Below are 27,576 nucleotides of genomic sequence, written 5' to 3'. Positions count from 1 at the left end.
GATATTCCCAGTTTTTCTGGGAAGCTGAAATATCCCACGAGGGTTAGGGTTACTGATCCAGAGATTTCTTACAATTGCCTATTGAATAACTCCTCAGTGCTATCATCCTGGCTGGATGGCCAGTAGTAGACATCTGCTTTGCGATCCATCCCCTTAATTCTCACCCAGAGGTTCTCTATGACATCATCCCTCATGGCAAGAGCTGGATAGTGTCATCTCTCCCTTAAATACAGTGCAACACCTCCAACTTGCCTGCCCCGCCTGCCCCTCCTGAACAGCACTCACTAATAGCAATGATATCAGAGCTTCGGGAAAGGACCCAAGCTTTCAGTTCATCCCATTTGTTCCTCATACTGCATGCATTGGTGAACAAGCATTTTAGATGTGCTCCTGAATGCTCAGTGCTCCCTGGAATGGCATAGATCCTCCCATTAGCCTTGCCACCCTCAGATGGTGCCGTATCACCCCTTGGCTTAACTTCAGTGTTCCTAATGATTGGATAGTTCCTCCATCAAGCCTAGTTCAAAGCCCTCTTAATCAGTCCTGCCAGGTTACGAGCCAAGAAACATGTCCCCCACCAAGACAAGTGGATCCCGTCAGGCCCCAGAAGACTTTGTGTTTCAAAGACTCTTCCTCAATTATAAAACCTCAAATTCTGGCAGAGGCACCAGTCTCAGAGCCAGGCGTTGATATCCTAGACTCATGTTTCTTTCCATGTCACTCACATTACTGGGAGGATTGAAGAAAACACTACCTGTGCTCCTGATTCCTTTAGCCATATTCCCAGTGCCCTGAAATCTCTTTTGATTGACCACAGAACTCTTGTTGCAACACTACTGGTACCCACATGAAAGAGAAGGAGTGGGCAACAACCTAAATGCTGTACTAAGCTTGTCAGTTTGTTAACATTCCTGATCCAGAACCTGGGGAGACAGCAAACTTCTCTAAAAACAAGGCCTGACCTGCAGACAGGAACCTCTATTGCCTTCAGCAGGGAGTCACCTACAGTTGTAATTCACTGTTGTTTCCTCATAGCAAAGGTCTTGATGCTGCACTTGCTATGAGGGGTTGCTTGATCAGACCTTGGTGGGAGAAATTGCACAAATTGTTCTTCTTCCATCTTTTCCCATCCTTTGTCTACCACTATCCAGAGCCTCATGGCTATCCTGTAAATGTGAAGAACTGCTGCTCAACCATCTTCCATGCCAACCTTGTTTTGTATCAGTGACCAGCAGAAAGGGTGCAGTGAAAGGGAAAACTCCTCAGCAGGAGTATTCAAGAGAAGTCTCATGTGCATATCGGATGTAGTCCATCATACTGTAAACGAAAGAAGCTGCTAAAAATTCTGATCAGGTGGCCCTGCAGTAGAACAGAAAGTGTCAGCCTAAACCAAGCACACCAGCAAGCAGCACCATACATTATTTGGATTTTCAGCATTTGAATTACTCAGTTTAAATCCAGTTTTCTTAAATACCTTTGTTTAGTTAATAGCATCTAGAAAAAGTAAGACCAGTGCTAAAGACTGAAAACTCTTACTGCAGCTGTTTTCAAGGCCATCAGCAATTGCTGAGAGCAGGATTTAAAGAACAGTAATGAAAATGAAATAACTAAAATAGGCATCATCACCACAAAAGCAAAAGCAGATTATTTCTTTCTCTTACAGAAAGGAAGGCTGAGGCCACAGCTTTGCTCTTGCCCACTTTTAAGCCTTCGATAATGTAGCTCAAGCAGAAAGGAAGTTCAGATATGCTCTGACCATAGCATGTACTTCTTGCACTACTATAATGGCATGTAAAGCACCTAGGGAATTTACAGTCCATGCACACCCTGTTGCCATGTATAATGGCAAGGAAACCACCTATGCCACTTAGAAAGCCAACTGATCCCTTTTAGGGGAAACCCATTTGAGAAACTGATAGATCTCCTTCTAGCAATGATAAGTTACCCACAGATCAATCTCTTTTGTACTCAAAGACCAATTTATCACCAAGAGTACATAAAATATACTATGATCTGCAGCTTCTTTACTGTTTGGTTATGATTAGCACTACCACCCTTTTATTAACCAAGCAGAGGTTGAATAAGCAGCCCTCAGGGATAAGAGTTTTGTAAGTCTGATCATCCTCTCCACCTGTTTATCCCACGGGATCTTGAAAAAAATAAAAGTCATGTACATCCAAGAATTGCCTACTGATAAGCTGCCAACTGAAACACACAAAATCGTTTAGGACAGCTGCAGCCAACTTCAGGATACACAAGCTCACCCCATCATCATGGTTATATGGAAAAGTAAGTGCACTACTGCCCTTTCCCTGTGTTTTTATAACTTCCTCTATTGTACATTATCAACAAGCACCTCCGTGCGCTGACTCTTTCTAACAGCCTCGTACAGAGCTCTGGAAAAAAACCTTGCAGCCTGGCAAAGTTCCAGCCTGGCATATTATTTTTTTACATTGCTTTTTACTGGAGATATAATTGTGTTACTTCACCAATTTAAGTATACCTAACAGAACTACCAAACCGTGCTCCAAGCTTTAGTTAGGAAGAATCTGAGTGAAGGACAAGCCTATCTACCGTCATCAAAAGCTTGAATCAGGCACGTAGGCAAATGTTTTTAATCTATTCAAATCAAAGAATTTGCAAAAACACAAGGTCACTGTGACCAGGATGTATATCTGTTCTTTACTAAAAAACTGGAGAAGGAAAAAAGAGTTTAGTACAGTAACAGTATCATTTTCTTTCCCAGACAGTGACGTCAGCATTTCCCATATCTTCTGAAAACACTGCTCCCTTTTTCCAAGAAAGGACTGAGGTCATATGGAATTTTATTTTTTGCTTAAATGCCTCTTTTCAGGGATTAACTTTCATATATTCAAAAACATTACTGTTCAATGTAAAAGAGTGATTTGCTGCCTGCTGCAATCAAATAGAATACAAGGGAAACAAAGAAACCAACAGCTTAGACTGAAACTAACCCAGGTCCAAGCATGTTCTCAAGAAGTCTCTTAACTTGTGCTTTTATGGACTGAGTATTTCAATGAATCTGTTCTCAGAAACCTCAGCAGATGGGAAGGGGAAAGGGAAGGGGAAGGGGAAGGGGAAGGGGAAGGGAAAGGGGAAGGTGGACCTCCTGTGACTGCAGGAAGAGACTATAACCTGGGAATTCTGATGACCACCTCTGTGTCTTATTGGCAAAGATTGCTTTTTTCACAAGGGGGAAGAATATACTTCTTTTTAGAAAAAAAAGTGTTAAAAGCCTACCACAGGCAAAGTAAGACACATTTTAACCCAGGGTAGCTGGGAGAAACAAACCCTGGAGAGAACCCTGTGGGTTACCTTTGATCAGCCTACCAGTGGTAAAAGTACATCGTGTATTTGTCTATATCAGGCTGGTGTCACATGATCACCTGGTAGTTAAAAGCCTACCTCTTTTTCTACAGTAGTGAGAAACAAAACCTTTCTCCTTAATCCAGCTAAGGTATGCAAGAAGAGAAACAATAAACATATGGTATTTTGAAAGGTATTAGCTACCATTATTTCAAAAATAAAAAACAAAACCAGCAAATCATAAAAGAAGCTAGGCAAGACAAGCATCTAAAAAAGAAAATAAAATGTGATCCATCTATATTGTATACTAAATCTATAACACCACTCTCTAAAACATTGCATATACTGAAAGCCTGATGAGAACCTAAATAGAAAGATAAAGCACGAACAGGATACGGAAACATTAATTTTGTAAAATAAGATTTGCAGATGGAGAGTTAGAATCAAAACTCCTCACAATCAAAAAAAATCCACCTCCTAAAGGCTGAGTAGACAAATTTATATAACTCACAGCATTTATAAAAATCCTGTGTTCACCACAGAAGCCTAAAGAAATCACATTTTTAATAACACCCACCTACTACATTGAGATGCACTCAGTCTGAGTGCAAAGGGAGCCTTTATGATCCCTGAGACATCCTTAAAGATTTCTTTCACACCTACATATAGATACAGTTAAGTTCTTTGTGATTTCAGATTAGCCTGAATGTCTTCACATTTATCTGTGAAGCACCTGCAGAGCTGAAAGGAACGTAGCTCTTAACTAAGAATTACAGTTTTCTTAGCAAATATTCTAAATGTGGCTTAGTTCCTTATAAAAATGGCTAGCCTTAAGATGCTTCGTAGGGAAAAGTTTACAAACCTAGCTTCAGGCTACTTTGGCATGTTACACATTCCGGGGCTAGGTAGGAGGTCTCTGTGGCAGCAAGTCAATGAAGATCAGCAACCAGTGCTCCTAATGCCTTGTGGTACAACCCTGTTTTCCTCCAGTCTCTGGGCTCATGTTCAGCTTCCCTCCTCTTGTTAAAATAAGGCAAGCTATTTATTCCAGCCTGGGTCCAGGCATGAGGAGCCCTGTTCAAAGCCAGAGACAACCTGACAGAAGGAAAGGATGGGAATGCAGATGGGAACCCTGAGGCTTCTGAAGTTGATGCTGCTTTCCAGGAGGACACACAGAACCGTTGACAAAATGTTGGTAACTTACTGAAGATGTCCAGAAACTGCAGTTGAGAAGGGGTCTTTGTCATCAGGGGACACTAAAATATCATAGTGATAGATAGCAAAGGAAACTATGAAAAAAAGAACCTACACAGGCTAGATGGGCTTTGTTGGGGAAAAAAAATAAAGCAGCAACCACAAACAAGATGCAAATGTATTCTAGTTGCAGTCTTCCAGAAGTCCTCAGAATCTTCTCTCCAGAGAATGAAAGCAGCAGACTCCCTCAGCGTCATTCCTCTGTGATGGTAGTGAGCTTGGTATCAGACCATGCAATACTTCTTTTTATCTATTTTACCAAATGATTGCAATTTGTGACCACTGAATCTAAGTGTGGTGACCTCCCATCTAGAATTTATTTAGGCAGAAAATGTCACACTGTTGACACTGTCAGGTCTGGTAGCTCTGGAACCTCAGACAAGGATAGAAGTTTTGTTCAAACTGTAACCTTGCCAACATGCCTCAGTCACATTGGATTCAAGTCAGAGCTCAGTCTGGAGGGCTCTGTCAGTATTCAGTATCCTGATGGTGATTGCCAATCACCACTAATAACAGCAGTTTTCAACATGCATGCATCAAGAATCAGCGTGAGCCTACAAACTCCATTTCCACATGACACCGAACAGCTATCATATGACAGCAACCTCTGGGCAGTAACAAGCCACATTTAAAGCAGTATCTGCAAGCAAAAGGCTCCTCCACCACTAGTCCTCTGATTTTCATTCCAATCTCTTCACAAAGCCATATTTCAGTGAGCCTGAAGTCCCTCTCCCTACCAGAGGACTTCCTGTCACCTGCAAAAAGTGACTCTGAGAAGTCAGCACACAAGAAGCAGAGCTCAGTCACCTCAAAACTGTAGCCAGATTGTGCATCCTTGCCACTACAAGGCACACACACACGATAAAACCAAACATTCGGGCGGGAGGGTGCCAGGGTGCTGGCAGGCCTCTGCAATACCCACCTAGAAGCAAGAGGAATACATCAGGAAAACATACTCTGAACACTGACTTCGTGCCTGAAAAATATTTTGAGGGGATTCTTAATTCTCAGCTGCTCACAGGGCTACATCCAGCTTTGAAAGGAAGACCAACCATGACATTTATGTATCAGCCTGGTTTCTGGTACAGACTCTATCTGTTTTAAACCAGGGAAAACAAATCACTGCCACAGGCCTGGGGTTTGGCATCCACAGAGATATGGGTGGGCCTGACTGACAAGTTGCAACACTTTTGGAGGTAAATTTCACACCATACACCAACACATCTGGCATAGTCTAAAGCAGTGGTGGCAGCTCATGGTTATAGTCACATTACAGCTCATCAATGGATCATTAGTGCGCAACAGTCTTAGCACTTCTTTTCTTCTAGATAGAGTCTTAACAAGCCCCTAATACACAGAGGGGTGACACAGAATAAAGGACAAGTCATGAGCTCACTGAGAATTTGGGCTTTATGAACCAGCAGTGTCAGCTCAGCAAAAGCACCAGAGGGAAAAATCTTCCTCTACAGACTCTCTCTCAGTCAAAAATTATCATGTCCCCAACTAATAGGCCTCAGCCCTGCCTATGTCACATTTTCATTAGACCTGCAAAAGCTGACGTGGAGAATAAAAACTGAAAGGACAGAGTCAGATGACTGACCCTGAATAACATCTCAGCAATTCAATCATGTCGTTCCCATTGCAGGCTTAGACAGCAGGGTATCGTAACTGGTATCGATCTGTTTGCTACTCTAGCTGATAATGGTCTGGCATTGAATGAGAATTTTTATTATTATTACATGACTCAGGCTATCTGAGCAGGTAATTGATGATATGAAAGTCTTCATCAGAGATTAGGCTAATAAATCTTACTTCTCTTGAAACGCATTATGTACTTCACTGTCAACACTCTGATCGAGATTCACCAGGCTACAGGGAGAATCAGAACCCACACTGAAACAGCTATAAAGGTATTACCAGAAAAGGCATACATGACATCTCAAAAACAGTCTTTGTATTTCTTTACATTTTCCTCCGAACTAGTTTTTATGTGATGCAATAAAAAAACGTTGTGATCCTAATACATAGCTGAACATGAACATTTTTTGATCTACATAAGTAGATCTTTTTCAGTGCTAGACATTCACAGGAGGGCTGTACAAAATGAAAATCTTACAGCAACAGTGCTGTTTGGCTCATACCGTTATCCTATTTAACTGATGTGATAACTGAGGCAGAAACATATTGAACCTTTTGTCCAAGGTCACACAGTGAGGTCAGGAATGGAGCTAAAGCAGACTTCAGCTCTTTCAGTTCACTGCTTTGTTTTAAACCATCTAATCTCCCTTTCAGCTTTTGTCACTGATGCAAAAGTACCAAATACTATTAATGCACTATTACACTTAAAATTGCAAATCCCCAGTGTAAAAAGAATGCAGGTTAGGATCCAATGAGGTATATGAAAATCCTTTTTCAGCCCACTGCATGCAGAAATATTGCACCACATCCCATCACTTTAATAATATTTCACAGCAGAAGGTACTTGAGTCACTTTTAGTGTACTGCCTGTCCTAACTAAAAGCTCTTAAGATTACTAAAAATTATGCAATCAGCCAGGAGCATGTAGCTTATGTAGACTCCTTGAATCACATGTTATAACCCCCCTTTTCATTTGTGTATGAGGAAAGTTCAAAAAAAAAAAAAAAAAGAAAAAGAAAAAAAGGTAAGAACAAAAAATAAAAGCAGTATTTCCATTTCTACTGTATTTTACAAGTGTTTTATGAATATTGAGTAATCTTCTCAACAATTCCATGATAATATGCTACCAGCAGCTATTTCAACATAATATAAAGAGGATATGACATAGAAGTTGTAGCTTCAGATCTAGGTATTAACAAAAGGCCTCTATGTGCTCCAGAGGCCAAAAATACACAAACACCAACCAGCTGAAACATTGCTGCCATCAAACTCAAGCAAGGACAGAATTCCCTGGCCACTGTCCGCCTGCGACGAGGTTGAGGTTTTCTGCACTAGCTTGTGCTTCCTGATCCATGTGAAACAACATATACCCATGCCCTTTTACTTCTTCCAGCAGCCTTCCACATTCTCTTCTCTATTCTCAGTTCACTGTAAAATAGTTTTCTGTTTTTTTCCCACTGTATTTAAACTGAAGAGCATTCTTGATAAGGCACGTTGTGCTGTATTTACCCGAACTCCTCCAAGCGCTATCATTTCTCAAGAAGCTTCTTTTCCGTTTAACTTTGGTTGCAGTTAGCAACTCTTTTATTTCTCAGTGATAGTGTGCAGTGAAAGCTCAAAAGGCTTGTGTGCTCTATTAATCTGATTTAATTAACTTTTCAACTCCTCTTCCTAGCTTTCTAGAGCAGTTACCTTTTTGCCACACCTGTATTTTTTTTCTCTTGAGAACCACACCAGTAGAAAATGAGTGAGATAAAAGCAACCAACATAAAAAACATAGTTTGCATAACAAGATTTGATAGTATATTTTGAAGAAGGGCTTAATTGATTCAGACACCATGGAAAATCTGTGGAACTCAAAGCCATTTCAGAAATCCCATTCCCACTTGAAATTCAACTATCTAAATCAAAGTGCTCAGCTGCTCATAGGACGTTGATACGTCATACCTCCTAGCTTTGGGGGCTTTCCCTCCTTGAAAAGCTAGAGTCTGGCATGGAATTCAGATACCTTTTTTTTAAAAACAGTACATATTAACATCATAAAGAAACAGTATTTTCAAGATGGGGATTAGAATAGCCTACTGGCCTTTATAGGGTTGCTGCAACAACATACAATTATGAATACTTGTTTATTACAGTAGATGTTGAGAGAGTCTTCCATTTCTAAGCCCTACACATCAGGTACAGAAGCCTTCCAAGACAGAGAAAACCAGGTGCAAAGAGAATTCAAGCTCAAGCTACACGAGCAGTCTGGGATACGACTGTGAGGAACGGCTAAGCTAGAGGCCTGCAACCAGAAGAGTAGACAACAAGCACCACAGCTGATGTGAGAGTACAGAAAGGCCTCAGATGAGGCCACCAAAACCAGAAAAAATCTGGCTGCACTCCATAAGGTTAAGCCAAATATAAAGACACTGACAGTTCACCAAAAGTGCAATGATCCAGCCAGCCACTCATCAGAAACGTGCCAGTGTATGAGAATGCAAGAAGCAGCAAGATCTGCAGAAGAGCATTACTCCTAGCCCTTCCGCTACCCAGCAGGGACACACACAACATGAGTGTGGAACCTGGGGCACTGATCCCTTCCATCAAGTCAGGGACAGTAATTTTGAGAGTGAGCATGTCTAGCACAGCTCCTTACAGACAAATATCTTTATCCCACTTTCCAGATTTCATACTGTTCACACACTACTACAAAAAAGCTCAAGACAATTTTTTGGTTAGCAGTCTTCCCCACTACCCCATGGGATGTTTTAATAAAGTATTTATAAGCTGTTTTATATTGCAGGATATTTTTGGCAGAGAGCTTTACTGACCTGCGGTACTAACAAAATATTACCCAGTTAAAGAAAATAGCACAAAGCCCCCTTTCATTTTTAGCATTTTACACTTGGTATAAATTGCTAGAGTATTAAAATATAATGCTCAAAATGGAACATCTCTGATTATTTTTTCAGCCTTAAATACCAGGGGCTTGGACAAAACCAGACCTATTTCTATTGACATCTTGCTTTGATTTGGGAAAATTTGTATCACCTTTCTTTGGATGTTTTTTATTGAGGTGTTTCCCAACTATTTCCCTGCAAAACCAAGGACAGACTGAGAGGGCTGACTACTCCAACCCAGTTACGATACCTGACCTGCCACAGAGTGCTTATTACATTTGATATGTATCTGAGATATAATTAACAGCACATGTGACTGAGAGAGACTCTTTATATAAGTCAAATTCCAACATCTTTACTCACTTCAAATAGGACCTTGCTTTGAGAGCAATCATGGTGATTTCAATGGCACTACTTGCCAAACAGGGCACTATCCAACAGGAGCCAAAGTGACCCAACCTGATACGTTCTGTACTACAGGTACAAACTCATCTTCACCTGCATTTATGAACAGCCCGTATACGCATCAGGATCCAGTATACATAAATCAAAAAAGTTACAGACAGATCCAGATCTCTCAATGCTAACACGCTATTTGCATGACACATATATTTACTTAACCACTAGAACATAAAGTTTGTGGTATCTTAACAGTCTGTTTATAACCTTGCCACATAATGTAACTGCTGTTATGGTTCCTGCTACGTCTGTTTGAGACAGGTATTTTGACTGTAGAATTCAGTCAGGAGCTTCTCTGACAATACAAGTTGAGAGTGACAGAAGACCACGGAGATATCTTAGTCACCTCTTCCTCAAGGACAAGCTACATACACTATCCAAAGAGATACATAAATTTCACGCAAAAACCACTCTTGAAAACAGGCATAGTCACTATATATGCACTTTGAGTGCTTGAGGAATCAATTAGCTTGGAATTCTTGTAGAAAACAGTAGAGAGAAATGTGTAACAGCTGCCTGTCTTCCAAACATACATTAGCGCAACTGCTATGATGGCAGTGTCCAAAACTTACAGACATCTGCTTCCACTGGAAGCAGGAGGGTACTCATTCTTACTTCACAAGTCACACAGTTAATCGTTAAGAGAGAAAGACAAACAGCATAGGTAGGTCACTAGCAAGAAATCTGTGAAACAGGAATTTAGTTCCCTCCTTTGCTGTTTTCCTATGCTACCCACAGAAGCCATCAGTCTACACACCCCTCAGTTCCTCAACTCATTAACAATTCCTTCTGCTACTCACATTGTATGGCTATGATGGAACTTTACATGGGATATAGCAAGTGAAAATAAATTCCTCTTGTATAGGTGCACTTGTCTTTAGTAACTTAGAGCAGCTGTCACATTTGTGTATATATTCCAATTTTAACATACCAGGCATTAAACTAGAAGAAACGTGAAAAAGATATAATAGGTGCTAATAAAGTAACTTCATCTTAGAAAGTTTTAAAGACCAGAAACCTTAAAACATGGAATTTGAAGTAAATCTGAAATGACTATACCAGACACATTACTACTGATATATCATTCTGCAGTTAAAATTAAGTGAGATAAATATGTTACATGCTCTGTTTGCAGATGCTAACAGAGCAGAGGAACATTTGAAACACTTAATGCAACCAAACAGAAGAGGAAAAACAGGCTTGGACAATGCCTTTAACTCATGCTTTCTGTAATGAAAACTGCAGGTCTGAAGAGAAATACATCCCAAACAACTTGCTCTGCCTTTCTAATCTAAACCTGTGTGTTTTTTTTCCATGGAAACTGGTAAATCCACCCTGTCTGCAACTAAAACATAAAATCATAGCATCCAATGTGACCTCATTGCCTCCATCTTGATATTTCACTTCAAGGTTTCTGTGTAGCCTTCATTACTTAACAAAAAATGGCAAACCCTTTGAGACAGCATTTACGTTCATCTCCGGATTGCTTACAGTATCATGCATATCCAATTACTTACCTCACCAAATGAAAAATAAAAGCTAGAAGCATTAGCATAGCAAACAGCTACAATAAGTTTTACATAATTTTTTGTTTGGTTCCTTCCAAAACCACTGAAACTGATTCTCCTTTTACACTTCTGTCCTAGGACAATGCCACAGACTGCAGTGGCTAACATTTGGTTTACACTGGCATGCAAAAGCAATAACTATTTGTTCTAGGGCTCTGAAGCCTTTTGTTTGAATATTTATGAATCTTTAACCACGATTTTTGCCTAAATGGCTTTCTTTTCACATAAATATCATCATGGTATTTTATCATCTGGTTTAGGTAAGATCAGAGGATTTGTTAGAGTATTTGCAAACTGGTCCAGAATGTAGCATTTCACTTCCATAAGGTACTGCTCACGTGCTTCAAAGAAATGCAGCAAGTACATGGCAGCCATACCGTGCTGTGATATTTTAGTTCACATAAGCAGTGCATCATTTTTTTTTTAGCATTCCTTATCACTCAAGCAAGTACTTACAGGATCAGAAGGACCACAGAAGTCTCTGAACGTTTTTGGAGGTTCAGGCTGTATAATCTCCATTGCTATGCAAGGGCCTGAACACAACTCTGTAACCATTTCCTGGAAAAGAAAAAAGAAGGAAACAAATCTGAACAAAACTGTTCCAAAGAATTAGTATTTTTATAACGAATATCACACTGAATGCACATGATTAATCTCACTACTCTGAAATCAATGGGAAAGAATTTTAGCTAAGTGCCTCTATTATCAGCTTGATCCTAGGAAATGTAGGTAGAAATATTCCTGTGATATTTTCTGTGATGCGAATAGAGAGCAGGCTAGTTTCATGTTTTACAAAGAAAGAATAAATATTTCACTTAAAAACATAGCCTCATCACCAATAGACCCTTTTTTAACAACAGGCAAAGAGCAACATATTTGTTCCTGTTAAGAAGCAGTAAGTTGCCATAAAGTCATTACTCTGTACGATTTCTCTGAATTCTGTTATCTAAATATCTGTTACCTATGTAATCCTATGCAGGACCTATTGATTAGAGGAGAAACCAACAAAGCTGAATTTTTTCATTTTAGCAACTGTTCAGCATTCTCTTTTCCCAGAGAACCGCTTTATATACAACATGTTAAGCCTTTACTTCACCGACTAGGGGTAACCAGAAGAAATAGGAGTACAGTTTCTGAAAAGGATTTCAGGATGATATGTATCTTCTGTTTCTGCACTATTTGAAAGTTATAAATAAAATTCAGATCAAAACAGACGGTTCTGAGTCACAGACATAAGAGGTCATGTTCTTTCTTCAATACCCTATTGCACATCTTCCTATTTGGCCTGCACTGACAATATCTATTGCTGTGCCCATATGCGCCTTCTCTGGATCCCTTTACCATCATGATTAGCTTTCCCACGTTTTCCTGTTTCACAGATATCCTGAGTGCATGAAGATATCCCATTAATTTCAACTGTGTGCGTCAAGCACATATGGCTTGCAGGACAGAGCCCCAGATTCTCACTTTTCTTCAAATCTCATCTGAAACATAGCGTCTTTATTGACTTACCCTGTTTAAATGTCACTTTCCCTTCTGAGTAAGTCTCCAATCAAATTATATAAATTTGCAATTTAGTTGGGGGTTGGAGTTTGTACAACACTGCAAAAATGGTCAAGAATCTCCAATTTGGTTCAAAGCACAGACTTTTGCAGCACCAGAGGATTCTTTGGGTCTTGAAATACTGGTCAATACTACCATATTTGAGTTCTGCTACGTACCTCCAAGTCTGCCTACCCAATCTTCCTTGGATTCTTGGTTCAAAGGGTGTTAGCAGAGGAAACTTTATAAGTATTTCCTAATCTGATAGTTAACTAAGAGTGCTCATAAACTATCCAAAGAGGAATCTACAAACCCTGCTGAAGTAAGTTGGACTCAACAGTCACAAAGGAAAAAAAGTCATATTGTCACAGTAATATTAGTAATTGCTTGGAGTAATATTTGTAACTGCGGAGAAAACTTTTAATAATTTAACCATTTATAAATTAAAGATAACTTGCATAGTACATAGCATGAGAGTGAAACTAAACTTGTTATGATCTGCAAAATTAACGACAATTCTCTGACAAAAGGTGATACAGAAACACAAAGTTGACTTCCTGCATTCCTGTTGTTCTATCTGCCATCGGAAGTTTTATGTTGCAGTACAACAACTCATAATAATATACAGGGTCTTTTATATATATATATATGTACACACACACACACAAGGTCTCATAAATATATACAGGGTCTTATATATAATCTCTATACTTAGATGTCCACTAGGATTACACTGTATCTTTGGCCTCTTAAATTTTCTGGAGATCCAAAAAAATCAGACCAATACATTTAAAAGTGGCTCAAAATGTCATTAGGAAAGCATTCAAATACAGCATCCCCATTGTAAAGAAAGTAATAAATACTTATTCTGGTCCAAGCCACTATTGCAATATCAAACTGACCAAAGATATATATGTGATACATTCTCATAGCTCCGCCACAATAAAATTATTTATCTGGTTTTTGTTGTTGTTGTTGTTGTTGTTTTACTGTTATATTTTACAAATTCATTGGCTCAAAAATTTTCACACAGGCGCCTCCTTTCCTACAACACATGTAGCATACTTACCGAGATGACTTAGTTTATTTCAGAACAAGCTAGAACTGAACAAAAACAAGTTTCTAAAGAAAATCTATCACAGTCACGAAAATGGATGGATGTGACCGCTTCCTTGTTTATTTTATTTTTAAATAGATTCTTCTCAAACTTATGCTTACCATATATTCAGCAACAACACCTTTGTAAATCTCATAAAATTCCTCCACGTTTGCACGCTCCATGTTGAACTAAGAAAACAAAAATGTTAGCCATTTTCATTAAATGAAAAAAAAAATAGACACCGCTTCTCAACAAGCCAGAATTTAGAGTACTCTTTTAAGTTTCACTAGATAAAAGGAATGGCTTTACAGCTGCAATATAACATTTATTAGCATCAACATTTAGCCAATGTTGCTACGTGCAAAAGAGCATACAGTACAATTTTCCAACCTAAACATAAGTTGAAATTGTATTTAATTTGTAGTGCTGGCTAATGCCACTAAGATGTACAAGAGGACCTGTTTGTTGCCTAGTAAAGAGGAAGGGGCTATTCTTCATTTGCAGTGGGGATTTGAGTCATAAGGGGATTTCAGATCTAAGGATTTCCACAAAATATAAAGAGCAGAACTTAAAGGGCTACTCACAAGAACAAACTCTGTGCCAACATCCTTTAAATTCTGATACTGATGAGGGTGTCAATCCTTTAAGTATCTTTGAAAACCCTCCCATAAATTTATGCTAACTATATATTTAAAAATTGATGAATTATATTAACAATTATTTCCCTAATCTTAACTAGTGAATTTTCTAAAGATACCCCCAGTTGCTCCAGAAAAGACCAACAAAATGATTTCCCTTCTAACCATAGGGAAACTGAGACACGGAGAGGTAAAGTGTCTTGGCTCAAGGTCAACTAGCAAGGAGAAACAGATCAGCTGATCAATCAAACAATAAAATACAAATATCATCAGGACAGTACTGATCCTAAAACAGTGCTACACAGTCCGTACAAGGGTTTTGTATTGCAGGAAGACACCAGTGCATTGCTGTGAAGTGCACACAGCACTTCTCCAGCCTCTGTTTATCAGAGAAACATATACGAAAGAAAACCTACCATCTGTAAAGCTGAGATCTGAAATCCTTCGTTAATGATGGCTTTTATAATCTTTCCAGCTAGCCCTGAAGAAAAACACAAAGAACAGTACTCAATTTAAATAATAATAATAATAATTTACAGTTGGAAGGTATTTATGCCACCATACTAATTATTTTCAAACAAAAAACAGTGCTTCTATAATGCTCTGAAGGCAAGTAGAAAGCAGAGCTCTCTACCTAAATACTCTATCTAAATTTACATTTATAAATGTATAATAATATCTGCTTTTCCTATCTAAAGTGATGCAGTGATGACTTCAAACAACTAAATTCCATTCAGGTGTTGAAATGACATGATTCATTATGTTCTACCAAAAAAGGTAGTTAGTGAAGTCTTTGCACTTCTAAGATCAACTGTAAAACACCCAGGAGCTTCAAGGTCGAGATTTATATATTTAATGTTCCAATGCCAATATTGCAGCTTAAAAAGCAATCAGTTCAGGACACAGGCTACCTATTTTGCTGTGTTTGTACAGCATTCACCAGAGGGTCCAATTTTGAACTAAAAACAATGCAGGACAATGATAAATATAATCAATAAAACATCACAAAAATTCTTGTCTTCTATGGGAAAAGCACATTAGTGAAAAATAACCTACTGTTTCTAAGGTTGTAACTCACAAATATGTTACTGCTGACCATACTGATTATTTTACACTACCCAGAATGCATCCTCAAAGGCTGAATGACATTGTAAAAAGCAAAACGCTAAACTTAGGAGAACAAGAACCACTGATTTTCCATTAAATGTGTATTTTAGATCATGTCAGCCAAGCACAGTACTCCATGTGAAATAATTTTATAGCATCAGTGTTTTTATAGAGCATAAACATTTGTCTTCTAGTAAAAATTGTGAGCAACTATAAATTTCTGGACATTTATTCAGAGCAGAGTTAACAATAGAAGAATATGCTGTAATGAATGACAACAAGATTGACTATTAGTCATTAATTCCTGTTGTTCACTAGACCTTAAATTGAACTTTTTTTTGTAGCACTGCATAAATTTAATAATTTAGTATAATACAAAGGTTAGAACAATATCTAGCTTCTGGCATGCTAAAGACTTGTACTGTACCCAGTCTGCTAATATCTGTAGCATAGGATTGGTGAACTTCCTACACATTGAAAGGTCAGTGGAAGCTCTGGGTAAATAGAATAGATAGCTGGAGATCTTCTAAAATTTTTATTTACAAATGAAAATGAAAAAAGCTGTACCTGCAGTATCTGCCACAATACTTTCACATTAAGGATTAAGTAAAAAATAAATCAAATATAAATAAATAAATAAATAAAAAGAAAACCCAAACCTTTCCCATACAAAACAATGCATACTTGTTCCAAAAAATCATCAAACTGCTAACAGGTAAGCCTGAGATTTGCGTATGTACTTAGTCCATACAGCATTTTAGGCTTACAAAACATAGAACATAGCCAGGTATGGTTCCCATTGTCTCAGTATTCTGTTACATCACGGCTCACTCACACTGACAAGTTTCCTTGTAACTCTCCTGTAAAATTGGGTAAATATATTTCTCCTAATTTTCAAGGGAAAAAAATCAATTAAAAAAAACATGCAGCAGTGAAACAAAGGGACTCAATCAAGTTTTCAGAGGAAATGCAAGACCATGTCAGAGAGAAACCAGATCTCTGTTTTCTCTTTGTCTGCAGTGCAGAAAAGGCTGAGCAACTCAACTCTTCCACACATCGGTTTCAGGGAGGCAGCAAGCCTAAAATTCTTGACTTCAGGGATGAATGGTGAGGCTGAGCACCATCCAGGAAATAAACATACAAAAAAGTAATCTGTGACAGAGCATAAAGATTTCCTCATTCTCTTTCTTCAGACCCACTGCTCCAGTTAACAGCTACTGCTTTACAAGAAGCCAACAGAGATGGAGGAAAGGACAGTGGCAGGCAAATGGCAATCACCACTTGCAGGGACAAAGTTACATTGGCATAAAAAAGCTGCTCTGCCTGACAGCTGCAAATCTCCAGTTTAGGCTGTATCAGTAAAGAATGGCCCACTTGCATAGGCCTTCATAGCTGGCAAGAACTGTGATTAAAATACTCATGAGCTATCAGGTTCTGGGGTAACAAGGAATTCTGCTTTTTACAGAACTTTTACCCTCAACAGTTTTAGGAGCTATAAGCAAAATCCATGGTTTAGAGAAACAAAAGGGGACTGAAATATTTCATTTTCTGGGCTGCTTCTCTACTGAAGTTAAGAATTTTCTTCTCTGTAGAGGGGAAACCTATCAAGACTGTCCTCTACATTGTATTCCTACTTCACTATCACTCATCAGAGCAACAGAGCGCCTTGATTGCTCAGGACTGCAGCACTAAAAAGACTTAACCACAAGAACTATTGTCCCCATTGCATACAGACGTATGTCTTGCTAAAAAAATATATAAATAAATAAATAAATAATCAAAGTGATCTGAAGAAGAGGCATGAGATCTCATTTACGTTTGCTAAACGAGATGTTAATTCCACTTCCCAAATGTGGGAATCGAGGCACAGGAGGATGGGTGAGCTGTCAGTGGCAGTGCAGAACTACAAGTCCAGTGACTTGGCCTCCATTGTCCCAGTTCAGGCAACGCAAGCACCACTTCTCCTAGGGAGGGATGATTTCCTTTCCAATTCTACCTGGGCTGAAATAGGAACAAAAAACAGAGGCAAACCCCAGAGAGTTGAAGAGCACAAGCTCAAGGTTCAGCCTGGGATCTGTTTCAGGCTTTTGGCCAATTGCATGACTGAACTGGGACATGTACTCTCCTTTGTGGGCTGATAAGGCTGAGGGAAAGAAGAACTAAATAGATAAAGCGTCATTTCAGCAACTTTCCACAATTTGTTTTCAACTTTAAAATCCAGATCTGCAGCGAAAAAACAACTTTTTCAACTTTTTAAGGACCCTTCAAGCAGGGCCAGTGCATGTTTAAAATGTGATTACAGTAAGAACCCAAATCAAAGCTGTAGATTAGGCACTAATTATGATGAATTTTCAATCACAAAACACAAAAGAATCACAGGCATTACTAAATACAGCTGGGGAATTTAATACTAATCCTAACAAATGACAGAAGGAGAGAGAAAGAGCACTTTACTTCTCCTAGACAGCATTATGTTATTTATGCATCTCATACTGGACAGGTAATCTCCCAACACAGTTTAATCAGAAAAAATGGTAAGGCACCAAGATCTCATCAGTTACATTGATCTTCAACAACTTGTTTCTTCGCAACACAATATCTGAAAATTGTACTTCATTAAGGAGCAGAAAACAGCAGGGGAGACATCAGACTGAAAAATGTTACAACTTTTTGCGGAATCGTGGATTGGAATAAAATAAAACGGTTCATGAAAGTCACTTTTGACCTTACAGCATTTTAATTATTGGGATGTAACAGCTGTGTTCCTGAGATCTGCCAGTCCCAGGGCACTACCAACCACCATCCCTATGACTAGGGATGTTATATTCTCTTCCCTTGGTTCCTGGCCTTTTTCCCAATTTAACTATTCCAATGTTAAAGGCTTATTAACTATGACAGACTGCCTTCAAGGCAAGTCAAGAACTGGCTTCTTCATTTCAATTTCTATGTGTCATTTATTTAATACCTTTCCAATAATTTCAAATAATTTCTCAGGAAAAACATATGATTTTTCACAGGAATATATAAACTGCCATGACCAATCATATCAATGACCTACCTAATCCAGTAACGTATTTTCAGAAGTAACCAATACCAGATACTTTAAATACCACTAAGTATAAGTAGCTATTTCATTTCATGTCTGTTTTTTTGACATTTTGAAATGCACTTTCCCTTAGCATTATAATGAAATGATAAAGGTTATCTGATTCTTTGTTGCCAAGCTTTAAGGTCCTGTCCCAGAGGCTCAGGCTTGGCTCTGAACAAAGTCTTTTTTTAATTCCAAAGAACAAAAAGTGGGACTCCGAGCTGGCCCTCCTTAATGTATTCCAGTTGAAGTTCTCACTTGATCAGCCAACAGTGCAAAAGGAGGAAGCTGACAGCCATCTTTCTCAAAAAGTGTATTTCTTCCTATCAGTTGGCCAACCTATCCTCTGAAGAGCAAAGTTTATCTATCCCTTCTCTTTTGCTTTTCCACTTTAGAACAATGCAACTCTGGGCATTCTTATTAAACGACATAAACACACATTTTCTAGACACCCCAAAGCCACAGTGATAATCGCCAGTTATCTCTTAGCCGCATGTTGGGCAAATGCAAAAGAAATAGGAAGCTCAAAAGCTACACAGATTAACAACAAGGGGGAAACTGACAAAAGATAAAGAGGAATATACAAGCAAATGATGGGAGAATACTGTTCATCATGATTGAATCCAACATTTTCCATCACTCCTGATTTCTTTCTAGGCATTGTATTAAAGGAGATATAAAAGTAGTTTAACGGGAAGCTTTACAGATATTTATGGAGAACTCTATCAACACACAAGGGCACATCTGGTGAAAACCTTCCCAAACTATTCCTTTGAAAATAATGAAAGGATGAAGACAAAAGATATTGCCACTGCTTGACTGGAGAATAGAAGATGGCACACGAAAAATTACACATATAGAGAGTAAATCTTAGGGGCCCTGAAACCCAAATGGCCAAGCATTTGATGTGACTGGGAAAAGGAGCCAACAGAAAGATTCAAAGGGAGTGAAAGGCTCAAAGGTATAATCCCTGATGCAACTTTCTGAACCAGTACAAACAAGGGAAGACCACACTTGTGAGTTCCAGACATGGCATTGAGACGCAAAATGATGAAAACCTGTAGGAAAAAAAAATAAAAAATAAAAAATCTGGGAGTTACGGCATGTGAACAGATGAGAAGAATCACACTTAAAAATCAAATCCGAAGGCGTATACAAAATTCAAGTCAAAATCACTGTCAGGCTACAGAAAATGTCCAGCAAATTGGCTGTGCAGTAGATGATGTTAGAGAAAAGAATCTGCAGAAAAAGGAAAGATTAAGAAGAAAAGATCAATACCTCTGCAACAGGTATGATGAACTCAAATTGATGTTTACAAAAACAAACAAACAAAAAATACAAAAACAGAAAGGCTTAGGTTTCTGTCTTTCATTGTTCTTGTGCTAGAAGACTTAAAAGGAAATATTCATCTGGTTTTTCTTTTTACTTCTTTTTTTTAGAGCTGTTCATTGCTTTGTACTCCATTCTCACATCCATTGTGATTTTTTTTCACTTGAAACGAGTATACTCAACCACTCTGGCTAGGAGAACATTTATATCATGATTTTAATTTACTTTTGCTTATTTCCTGAGCATAAACAAAATGAAACATAATATTTTAATTGAGATTGTACCACCGTTTTCTATGATAGCATTTAGTATTATCATCCAAACCATTCATATGCTTACAGATTTTTTTTTAATCCCTAACTGAACATTGTGCATGGGACTGTTCATGAATGGTTACAATTACAAAGAGGAAATGGTTAAAATTATTCTTTGCACTGTGCATTTGCCCATAATTATAAACAGTATTTTAAATCTACTATTGCTCTGTCAATTAACTCAACTCTGGAGGTTAAAATCCTCGAGATCCCCTAGAATCTGCTTCAGCCTTTACTAATTTTGTCTTTCCATTCCTGTGGAAAGTTGGCCAACTCACTGCCCTAGATCAATAATAAATGCACTGTACGCTCTACCATTTATTTTTGCCTTGGCAAAGACTCACATACTCCTGAATTCTGTGTCTTGACTCTTTTTGCGACTAAATACCTTGCCTTTCACTTCATGCACAGATTTGAAAAGGGCAAATAGATAGGACTTCAAGATATTAGGTAGTTTATCTTTTGCTCCAAGGTGCAGTGAAGTTAGACTATGTATGGCTGTTTTTTTTTTTTTTTTTTAATTTTTCTAAAATGTTCTCAAAAACTTCTGGTAACAGTGGTTCCATTACATCCCCATTTATCAAGCCAGCAATATACTTCTGAGTTTTCCATAATGATTAGATTACATCTTCTTTCATCTGAAGGAATAAACATGCACATATTTTCCATTTTGTATATGGAAAGCTGTGTATCTCTGTCTTCTCCATCTAAGGTTCGGTAAATTAAACCTTTCAGTTTTTCAGCAAAGATCGATTTGTCTAAATCTCCTATTCTTTTTGCTGTCAGTTGATTACATTATTCATGAAACAGAGCACCCAGAAACTGGATGTTGTACACAAGTTGGGAACTCTGCAGCACTAAGCAGAACAAGTTACTGTAAGTAAACCTAAACTAAACAAAGTGTGTCCAACATAAATGATGCTGATTGTATTTATGATACATCACAATTGTGAACACTCCTCTACAGACTTTTCATTGATACCCTGCCCTCCACTATTTCATATTTGTGTATTTATCTTCCCTTTTCCATGACATGCTGTGCAGTTGTTTATATTCAGTTTCCTCTTCACATTGCTTTATTTCTGCAGTTTTGAATTCTTTTAATTAATTAAAAGAATTAATTAAATTAAAATATTGACAAGAACTGACCCAAGGATAGATGCCAAGACTTAAAAAACTCTTTTTAATTTGACATGCTTATGTCTCCAGTCCAGCGTTCAGGAAAAAAATCAAAGTTAGGCAGATGCTTATGCTGCACAGATCTAAACATACATATGACCTCACTGAAGGAAAATCTTGGTTTCCTAACACCAAGGGCCTCTGATGAAGGCATCGATGTTCAAGTGAATTAGACTATCTGGCTCTGAATTACTTTCCTGAATGTAAAGCATACTTACAGAACTCAAAGATCAGTCAAGTATGTTTTTCCTTCACAGCAGACATGCTGGCAAATGTCCATTGTATCATCATTATGTAAATGGATTAAATGAATGTATAGAGTCTTCATTCATCAATTTTCTTGGTATCAAAGTAGTTTCATTAACCTGAAAATTCCTGGACATCTCTTAGAAATGATTAAGTGTAACTACAGTATTACCTTTTCTCTAACTCATTAAGAAAGGAAATCCCCAAATGCAGTAATAAACACTCCTTCTTCATGTCTTTTTTCTTCAAAATATTAAGACCTGTGCACAAAGATGATATTCAACACTAATATAAGTCTACTGAACACTACTGGAAAACTCTTACCAGTAGTATGAGATATTTATGATCTTCATCAAAGATTGGCTGTGCCAACTGATTATTTTTTTCAGTGATGTATAGCACTTTCTCTTCCCTCCTGCATCAAAATGTCAGAAAGGATTTCCAGATTCAGTCCACTTTCTCCTCTAGCTTAATTAATTCAAAGGTAAAAAATATTTTTCATACTTGGAAAAATAAATGCCACTCCCCCACTAGCCACTGAAATTCAAAGTCAGTCTAAGCTGGGAAGCCAATGCCAAGTTGCTAAAACGTCAAGCAGGAAATCATCAAGAAACAACATAGGCCTGGTTTCAAAAAACAAACATCTCAAGAATAGAATATCCATCATTACAACTACAGCAAAGAATGTAAAAAGCAGACTTAAGAGGATGGACTATTGTTCTCACGAAGGCTAATTTTTTTTTCTTAATTCAGAAGTTGAAAACTAAGTTGCTTTTATTTTAGTGATTTTTTTCTCACTTCTTTAAAAAGAAAAAATTATTGTCACCAGACCACCAAACACTTCAGAACACTGCAACACTCTATCTATAATATATTCAAAGGAAAATCTAAGAAACAGAGTGTATTTAATTTTACACAAATGCATTTTCTGTCTGTGCAAACCCATCTGCAAAAAGGCCTGTATCTGAAAGTGCAGGGCTTTACTAAGTAGTTTCAGTCAACTGTAGCACTGAAATTGCCATACTGCATGTGAAAATATCCAGAGGTCACACCTCAAATGATCCACTGTACTTCTTTGAAGTTCCTGCAAAGATTTGTGTTCATCTCTCTTATCACTGATGCCTCTCTGCACACAGCCTTGTAGACCAGATACAAAGAAAAGGTACAAGTTTCTGCCTACAATGAGGTGAAGTCCACAATGTCTGCCTTCTACCTTTCTATAATGCATACTTATAGACAGAAAATAGACTTTCAGATTACTTATGAAAAAATTGTATTGCAATTTTTTTCTCAAGTATGAGAAAACAGCTTTCTGAAAAGCTTGTTCTACTTCTGAAGTTTCCTGGAAATAAAAATGAGTTATGCAAACTTAGGTCTATTAAAAAAAAACAGGGTGAGAATAAATAATTTCCAGAGCTTATGATTTTTAAAAGTTGTATCTAATGTACACTAATTAGCTTGTTAAAACACAATGAGATAAATATCCTGACCTGAGAATGATGACAGATTCACACCTCTCCTATTACATCCTCTTCTTCATTTCCAGCTTATTTCCTTTCCTAACCCTCTGCACGTAATTAAATTTAGCACACTACAGAGGTGAATTGGACAGGTTCACAGTGACGTCTTCCCTCCTTCAAAGAGCAAAAAGTCTGTTGCATGTCAGGAATAGCTCTCCAGTTGTTTTCAGTCAGACATATAATCTACTACAATGCTGGATTTTAGTCTTCCTCTCCACTATCTCTTGTAAAGTAACTTAATTTGAGGTCCTACATGAGTAAACCGTGTTTCTGCACCTGCTTCAGACTGAATTACTGTCTTTGGTATTTTTTTGACAAAGTTAGATTCATCTCTAGAGCAAAGAACTACTCCCAATTACATTTTTTCTAAGTCTTTACATAAATAAGGAAATATGATTCTTATTGTCACCTGTCATGCAGCATTTTGCTGATCAACATAAAGCTCTGTGACTTGCTAATGCAGTCCAGAAAGTATTAAGATAGGAGAGCTGGTGATAGCTCTCTAAGATTTATCATCCACTCAGAGCAGGTCTAAAATCACATTTCCATTGAATATCTTTTCCATTTGGGGAAAAAAAAAAAAAAAAGTCCCACTCCTTTTGTTTTCTATGAGACTTAAATCTTAATTGAAGAATAATGTGGAAGACAGCACCATTAACTTTTAAGTACAAAAAAGGTAAAAGGGTACAATTTACCAGTAACGATAAAGCAAAATCTCAAGCTTAACGCATCCTAGGAGAACAAACATAGCTGGGTAGGCAGCCACACACCTAGAAGCCCTTGAATCCACCGTTCTGTGATTCTATGAGATCACAGAAGCTCCTTCACCTTTAGGTAGGCCTTTCAGTTTGCATCAGGTCTAATGAAATCCCAACTAGAAGGTTTGCTTTTCAAGTTCATGGCACAGTTCTAGCCCCAAATCTGTTTTTGGCAAGACTGTCTTTAGAACCCCTGTCTCAGCTTGGGAGTGCAGAAATGGAGGACAGGGCTTCAAGTTGCAAGCTCTGTACTATAACTAATGTACACGAAAGAGTGAAATATAACACACTTCTGATCTCAGCCTCTTTATAGCAGCCTGATCATCATTATTTTCATTTTTTTTTTTTCTTGTTTCTCAAGGGAATTAAGTAAAAGCCACATTCAAGAAACTATAAGCCAAGAAAGTCACGAAATATCAAATTCTAATTCCTACAGCAAACATGACTGAACTGTTACAAATAATAAATTAAAGTTAATACCACTCTGTGACCTACAAAGCACTATTTCTGCTGACAAAACAGATAGTGTAGTGCTGTAACTAATGTTACATTTAAAGTACTAAAGAGCTAAAGAGCTGTGCTTGCTAGTTTCCGTCTTCCTTGGCTGAAAATTGGTCCCAAGACAAGAGAAGGAGGAAGCTAAAAGACAGTGAAAAATGTGGCAGATTCCAGAGGGGTCAAACCAGGCTGCATCGCTCAGACACAGCTCCAGTCAGACTGAGTCTGCATGGAGCTGTGTCACGTTGCTTTTTCACTCTTTAACATCCCAGCAAAGAGGCACTGGAGTGCTCTTGCAAGCCCTCTTCAGAGTTCAAATACAACCAGTTGGCTGCTGCCAGCTTCCCAGCCAGCCAGGGAAGTGCTTCAAGTCCACTGGGAGGAGCTGCTAGAGAAAAACCTAAAGCTGCCTAGTCCAGGGCACAGGTTTCAAGGGCCTTCCCAGATAATTTTTCAATTTGCCAGCTGCTGACCCGCCACAGATGTGGACACTAGACTGACAAAATAGCTATTGCTTTCCCTCTCTGAGGGGTGCGCATGATGCATGTTCTCTGAGGGCTGGTGGTACCACCCCTCCACACCCCTGCACCACCAGCTCTGTAAGCATCACCTAACTCCCCCGAGGCCCTTTCTCGGGCCCCAGGGTTTCTCCGGAGCCTGCCAGGTACTCTGGGTACTCTCACTTACGTTACCTGTCACCCACCGGTGATGGCAGCAGGTGGCAGGGCCTGGTACCACATGACAGCCTGCTTAGTGACTGGCATTGCTGTGTGCCGGTCGGGAGCAGGCAGGCAAGGCTGGGGATCAAACACACTGTGATTTTCCACTGCTTCGGCACTGGGAGGGATCCTGCCAACCCTCTACGGTAACCAGAGTCAGCTACTAAGATGCGGCTTTGTCCTTGAATTAACACACATAAACTGGAGGCTTGATCCAGCCTTTTGATAGCAAAGGAAGCTTACCAAAAAGCTTTTTTGTTTACCTATGGCTTAAGCAAACCATTTTCTGGAACTGAAAAATATCTGCTATTTCCTTCTAAGAACTTGTTATGCAATTTACTCAGCAGAAAAAAAGAAAAAAAAAAGGGGGGGAAAAGGACAGGAAAGTAGAATTCAAATCATGAATCCAGTCAAATGTTCCTGCAGAAGACTATAGCTCTGTATAAACTCAAGCGTGTAAGTGAAACTTCATATAATTGTACATGGGTAATGAGCAGATTATATTCATGGTAATTAGATAAGTTCAAAGCCTCAGCAGTGCACAGGAAATTACAAAAAGGTTTATTTTTAGATACTCAATACTGAAAATTTGTAGAGCACAAACCAAATCTGCAATGCATAAGAGGCTCTGCTGCTCTGACCCACATAATTTTCCTCTCTGTGCCTCAGTCGCACCACTGCCTGACACTGATGGCTACATGGGATTTCGCTCCCTTCTCCAGCTGCCACATTTCACCTTGCATTCTTCCTGCTAGAAATGGCAGGAGTGGACGGCCACAGCGAGAGGTGTTGTTTCCTGAGGGGGAAGCAAGTTGCTTTTCTTTAAGACCACACGGTCTCCTACATGCTATTTTGCCTAGAGGGGAGCTCATTAGTTGCTATAGCACCTACTTAAATTGAAATACAGGAGATGCTGCTGGAACAAGCAGAATGTCTTGGGTATCACCAAACAGTTACTAATAGCTGTTAAAAGGGAGATGAGATGAGCAGGGCCTCACTCCTCTATCACAGACCACTGAGCCTGAATAGGTTCCCCAAATTCTTTCAGCATGCTTTTCCCTGACTCCAAAACAGTTCCTAAGGGGAAAGGGGAATGGCGGCACTTCTGCTGGGTCAGCCTGCCACTGGATACGTAGCATAAAAAAAAAAAAAAAAAAAAAAAAAAAAGCTTTGGAATTAATAGATTAAAAAGGCTATGTTCCTTCACCTTTAAAGCAGACAATTTATTTGCAAGAGAGTTGTTTCAGAATTAAGACTCCAAAAAGCTGCTGTAAAGTTAGCATGCAGCTCTCTACTCTGCTGTGCACAGCTCTTCCAACCAGTGATAGTGCAAAAGTGCTGTCTAAGAGGACCAAGACTTCCAAAAGAGATGCCACTGTGATAGGCTAAAGAGGACAAGAAAGACTAAGGAAGACTGAAGACAATAAGCTAAAAAAGCCAAATCCTCTTCCCTGGGACGTTCTTGGCCCGTTGCACTGATGATGTTGGAGAGTTCCTGTAGCCTTTGTGTAGAATTCATCTCACCTCAAACTGCCAACCAGTCCAGACTCAATGCAAAGCCACACCTGTGCTCTCCACCAAAGAGGGAGATCACTGCCCAGCCACAGTGACTCTTCCCTCCCTTAAGCCCAACTCCCTGTCAGAGATCAGGCTTCTGGAAACTCTTACAAGACTGCTGCAGTCTTGTTAACTCTTTAAGAGTTGCAGCACCTATGGCTTTTGAAACATTTACAGTAACATCAGAGAGGACAGGAACAACAAAGCTTAGTGAGGTAAAAGCACAGCCAGTCCCAGAATTCCATCACTCTTCATATTAATTTTAAATTGACAAAACGCTTTGCTGAGTTAGAAAATTCAGTGTTGATTCCTTTGTTGACAGAAGTAATCAAAGCCATGTGGATGGAGAATTCTCACATGAGGTACACTACCTTTCAAATTTTAATTGCTGTTTGCAAGCTGTGATCTACCTTTCCAGATCCTTGTGCTGTGAAAGGACTATACTAGTGGATCCTAAGCTCAACTTTTGTCCAGTCTTTCTAGCTCTCACACTACAAGGCAGAGCGTACACTGATATTTTCTGCTTATCTGTCTCCCTCTCCCACTCCTCTTCCCCAACACACATACAGAGGGGAGTGCAAATGGGGCAAGAATTTGTCCCTTGATTCAGAAAAATTCTGAGTCTGAGCCCCCACATGTAATGGAATTTTTTTCTCAAGTATGAGAATACACAGCTCAAGCCATACACTTTGCCATTTTGAAAAATTAAGGACCTGCCACGGTAATGTTTGCCTCTTGCAAATGTTCAGCAAGGTATTATCATAGTTTCATCTGCTGCCCATATTTCTATACAAGGAACATCATTCTGTCTTTGCTGACTTTATCAGCAGCAAACACAGTGCAAGGCCTCA

The 27,576-nt window shown here is 38.7% G+C and overlaps 1 protein-coding gene across 3 annotated transcripts in view; it reads right to left on the bottom strand.

Annotated features, from left to right (window-relative positions):
• NME7 (NME/NM23 family member 7) overlaps positions 1 to 27,576 on the bottom strand; it is a 94,422-nt gene that overhangs the window by 28,397 nt on the left and 38,449 nt on the right. For all 3 annotated transcript variants that reach the window (XM_035314924.1, XM_035314923.1, XM_035314925.1), the window contains 3 exons: positions 14,827 to 14,891; positions 13,892 to 13,960; positions 11,588 to 11,689 (listed from right to left, as the gene is read on the bottom strand). In XM_035314924.1, the coding sequence (XP_035170815.1) occupies positions 11,588 to 11,689; positions 13,892 to 13,960; positions 14,827 to 14,891 (236 nt within the window). The remainder of the gene's footprint in view (positions 1 to 11,587; positions 11,690 to 13,891; positions 13,961 to 14,826; positions 14,892 to 27,576) is intronic.

Source organism: Oxyura jamaicensis, chromosome 1, assembly GCF_011077185.1.
Source record: "Oxyura jamaicensis isolate SHBP4307 breed ruddy duck chromosome 1, BPBGC_Ojam_1.0, whole genome shotgun sequence".
Classification (NCBI taxonomy): Eukaryota; Metazoa; Chordata; class Aves; order Anseriformes; family Anatidae; genus Oxyura; species Oxyura jamaicensis.
This window is presented reverse-complemented; position numbering and strand designations above follow the sequence as displayed.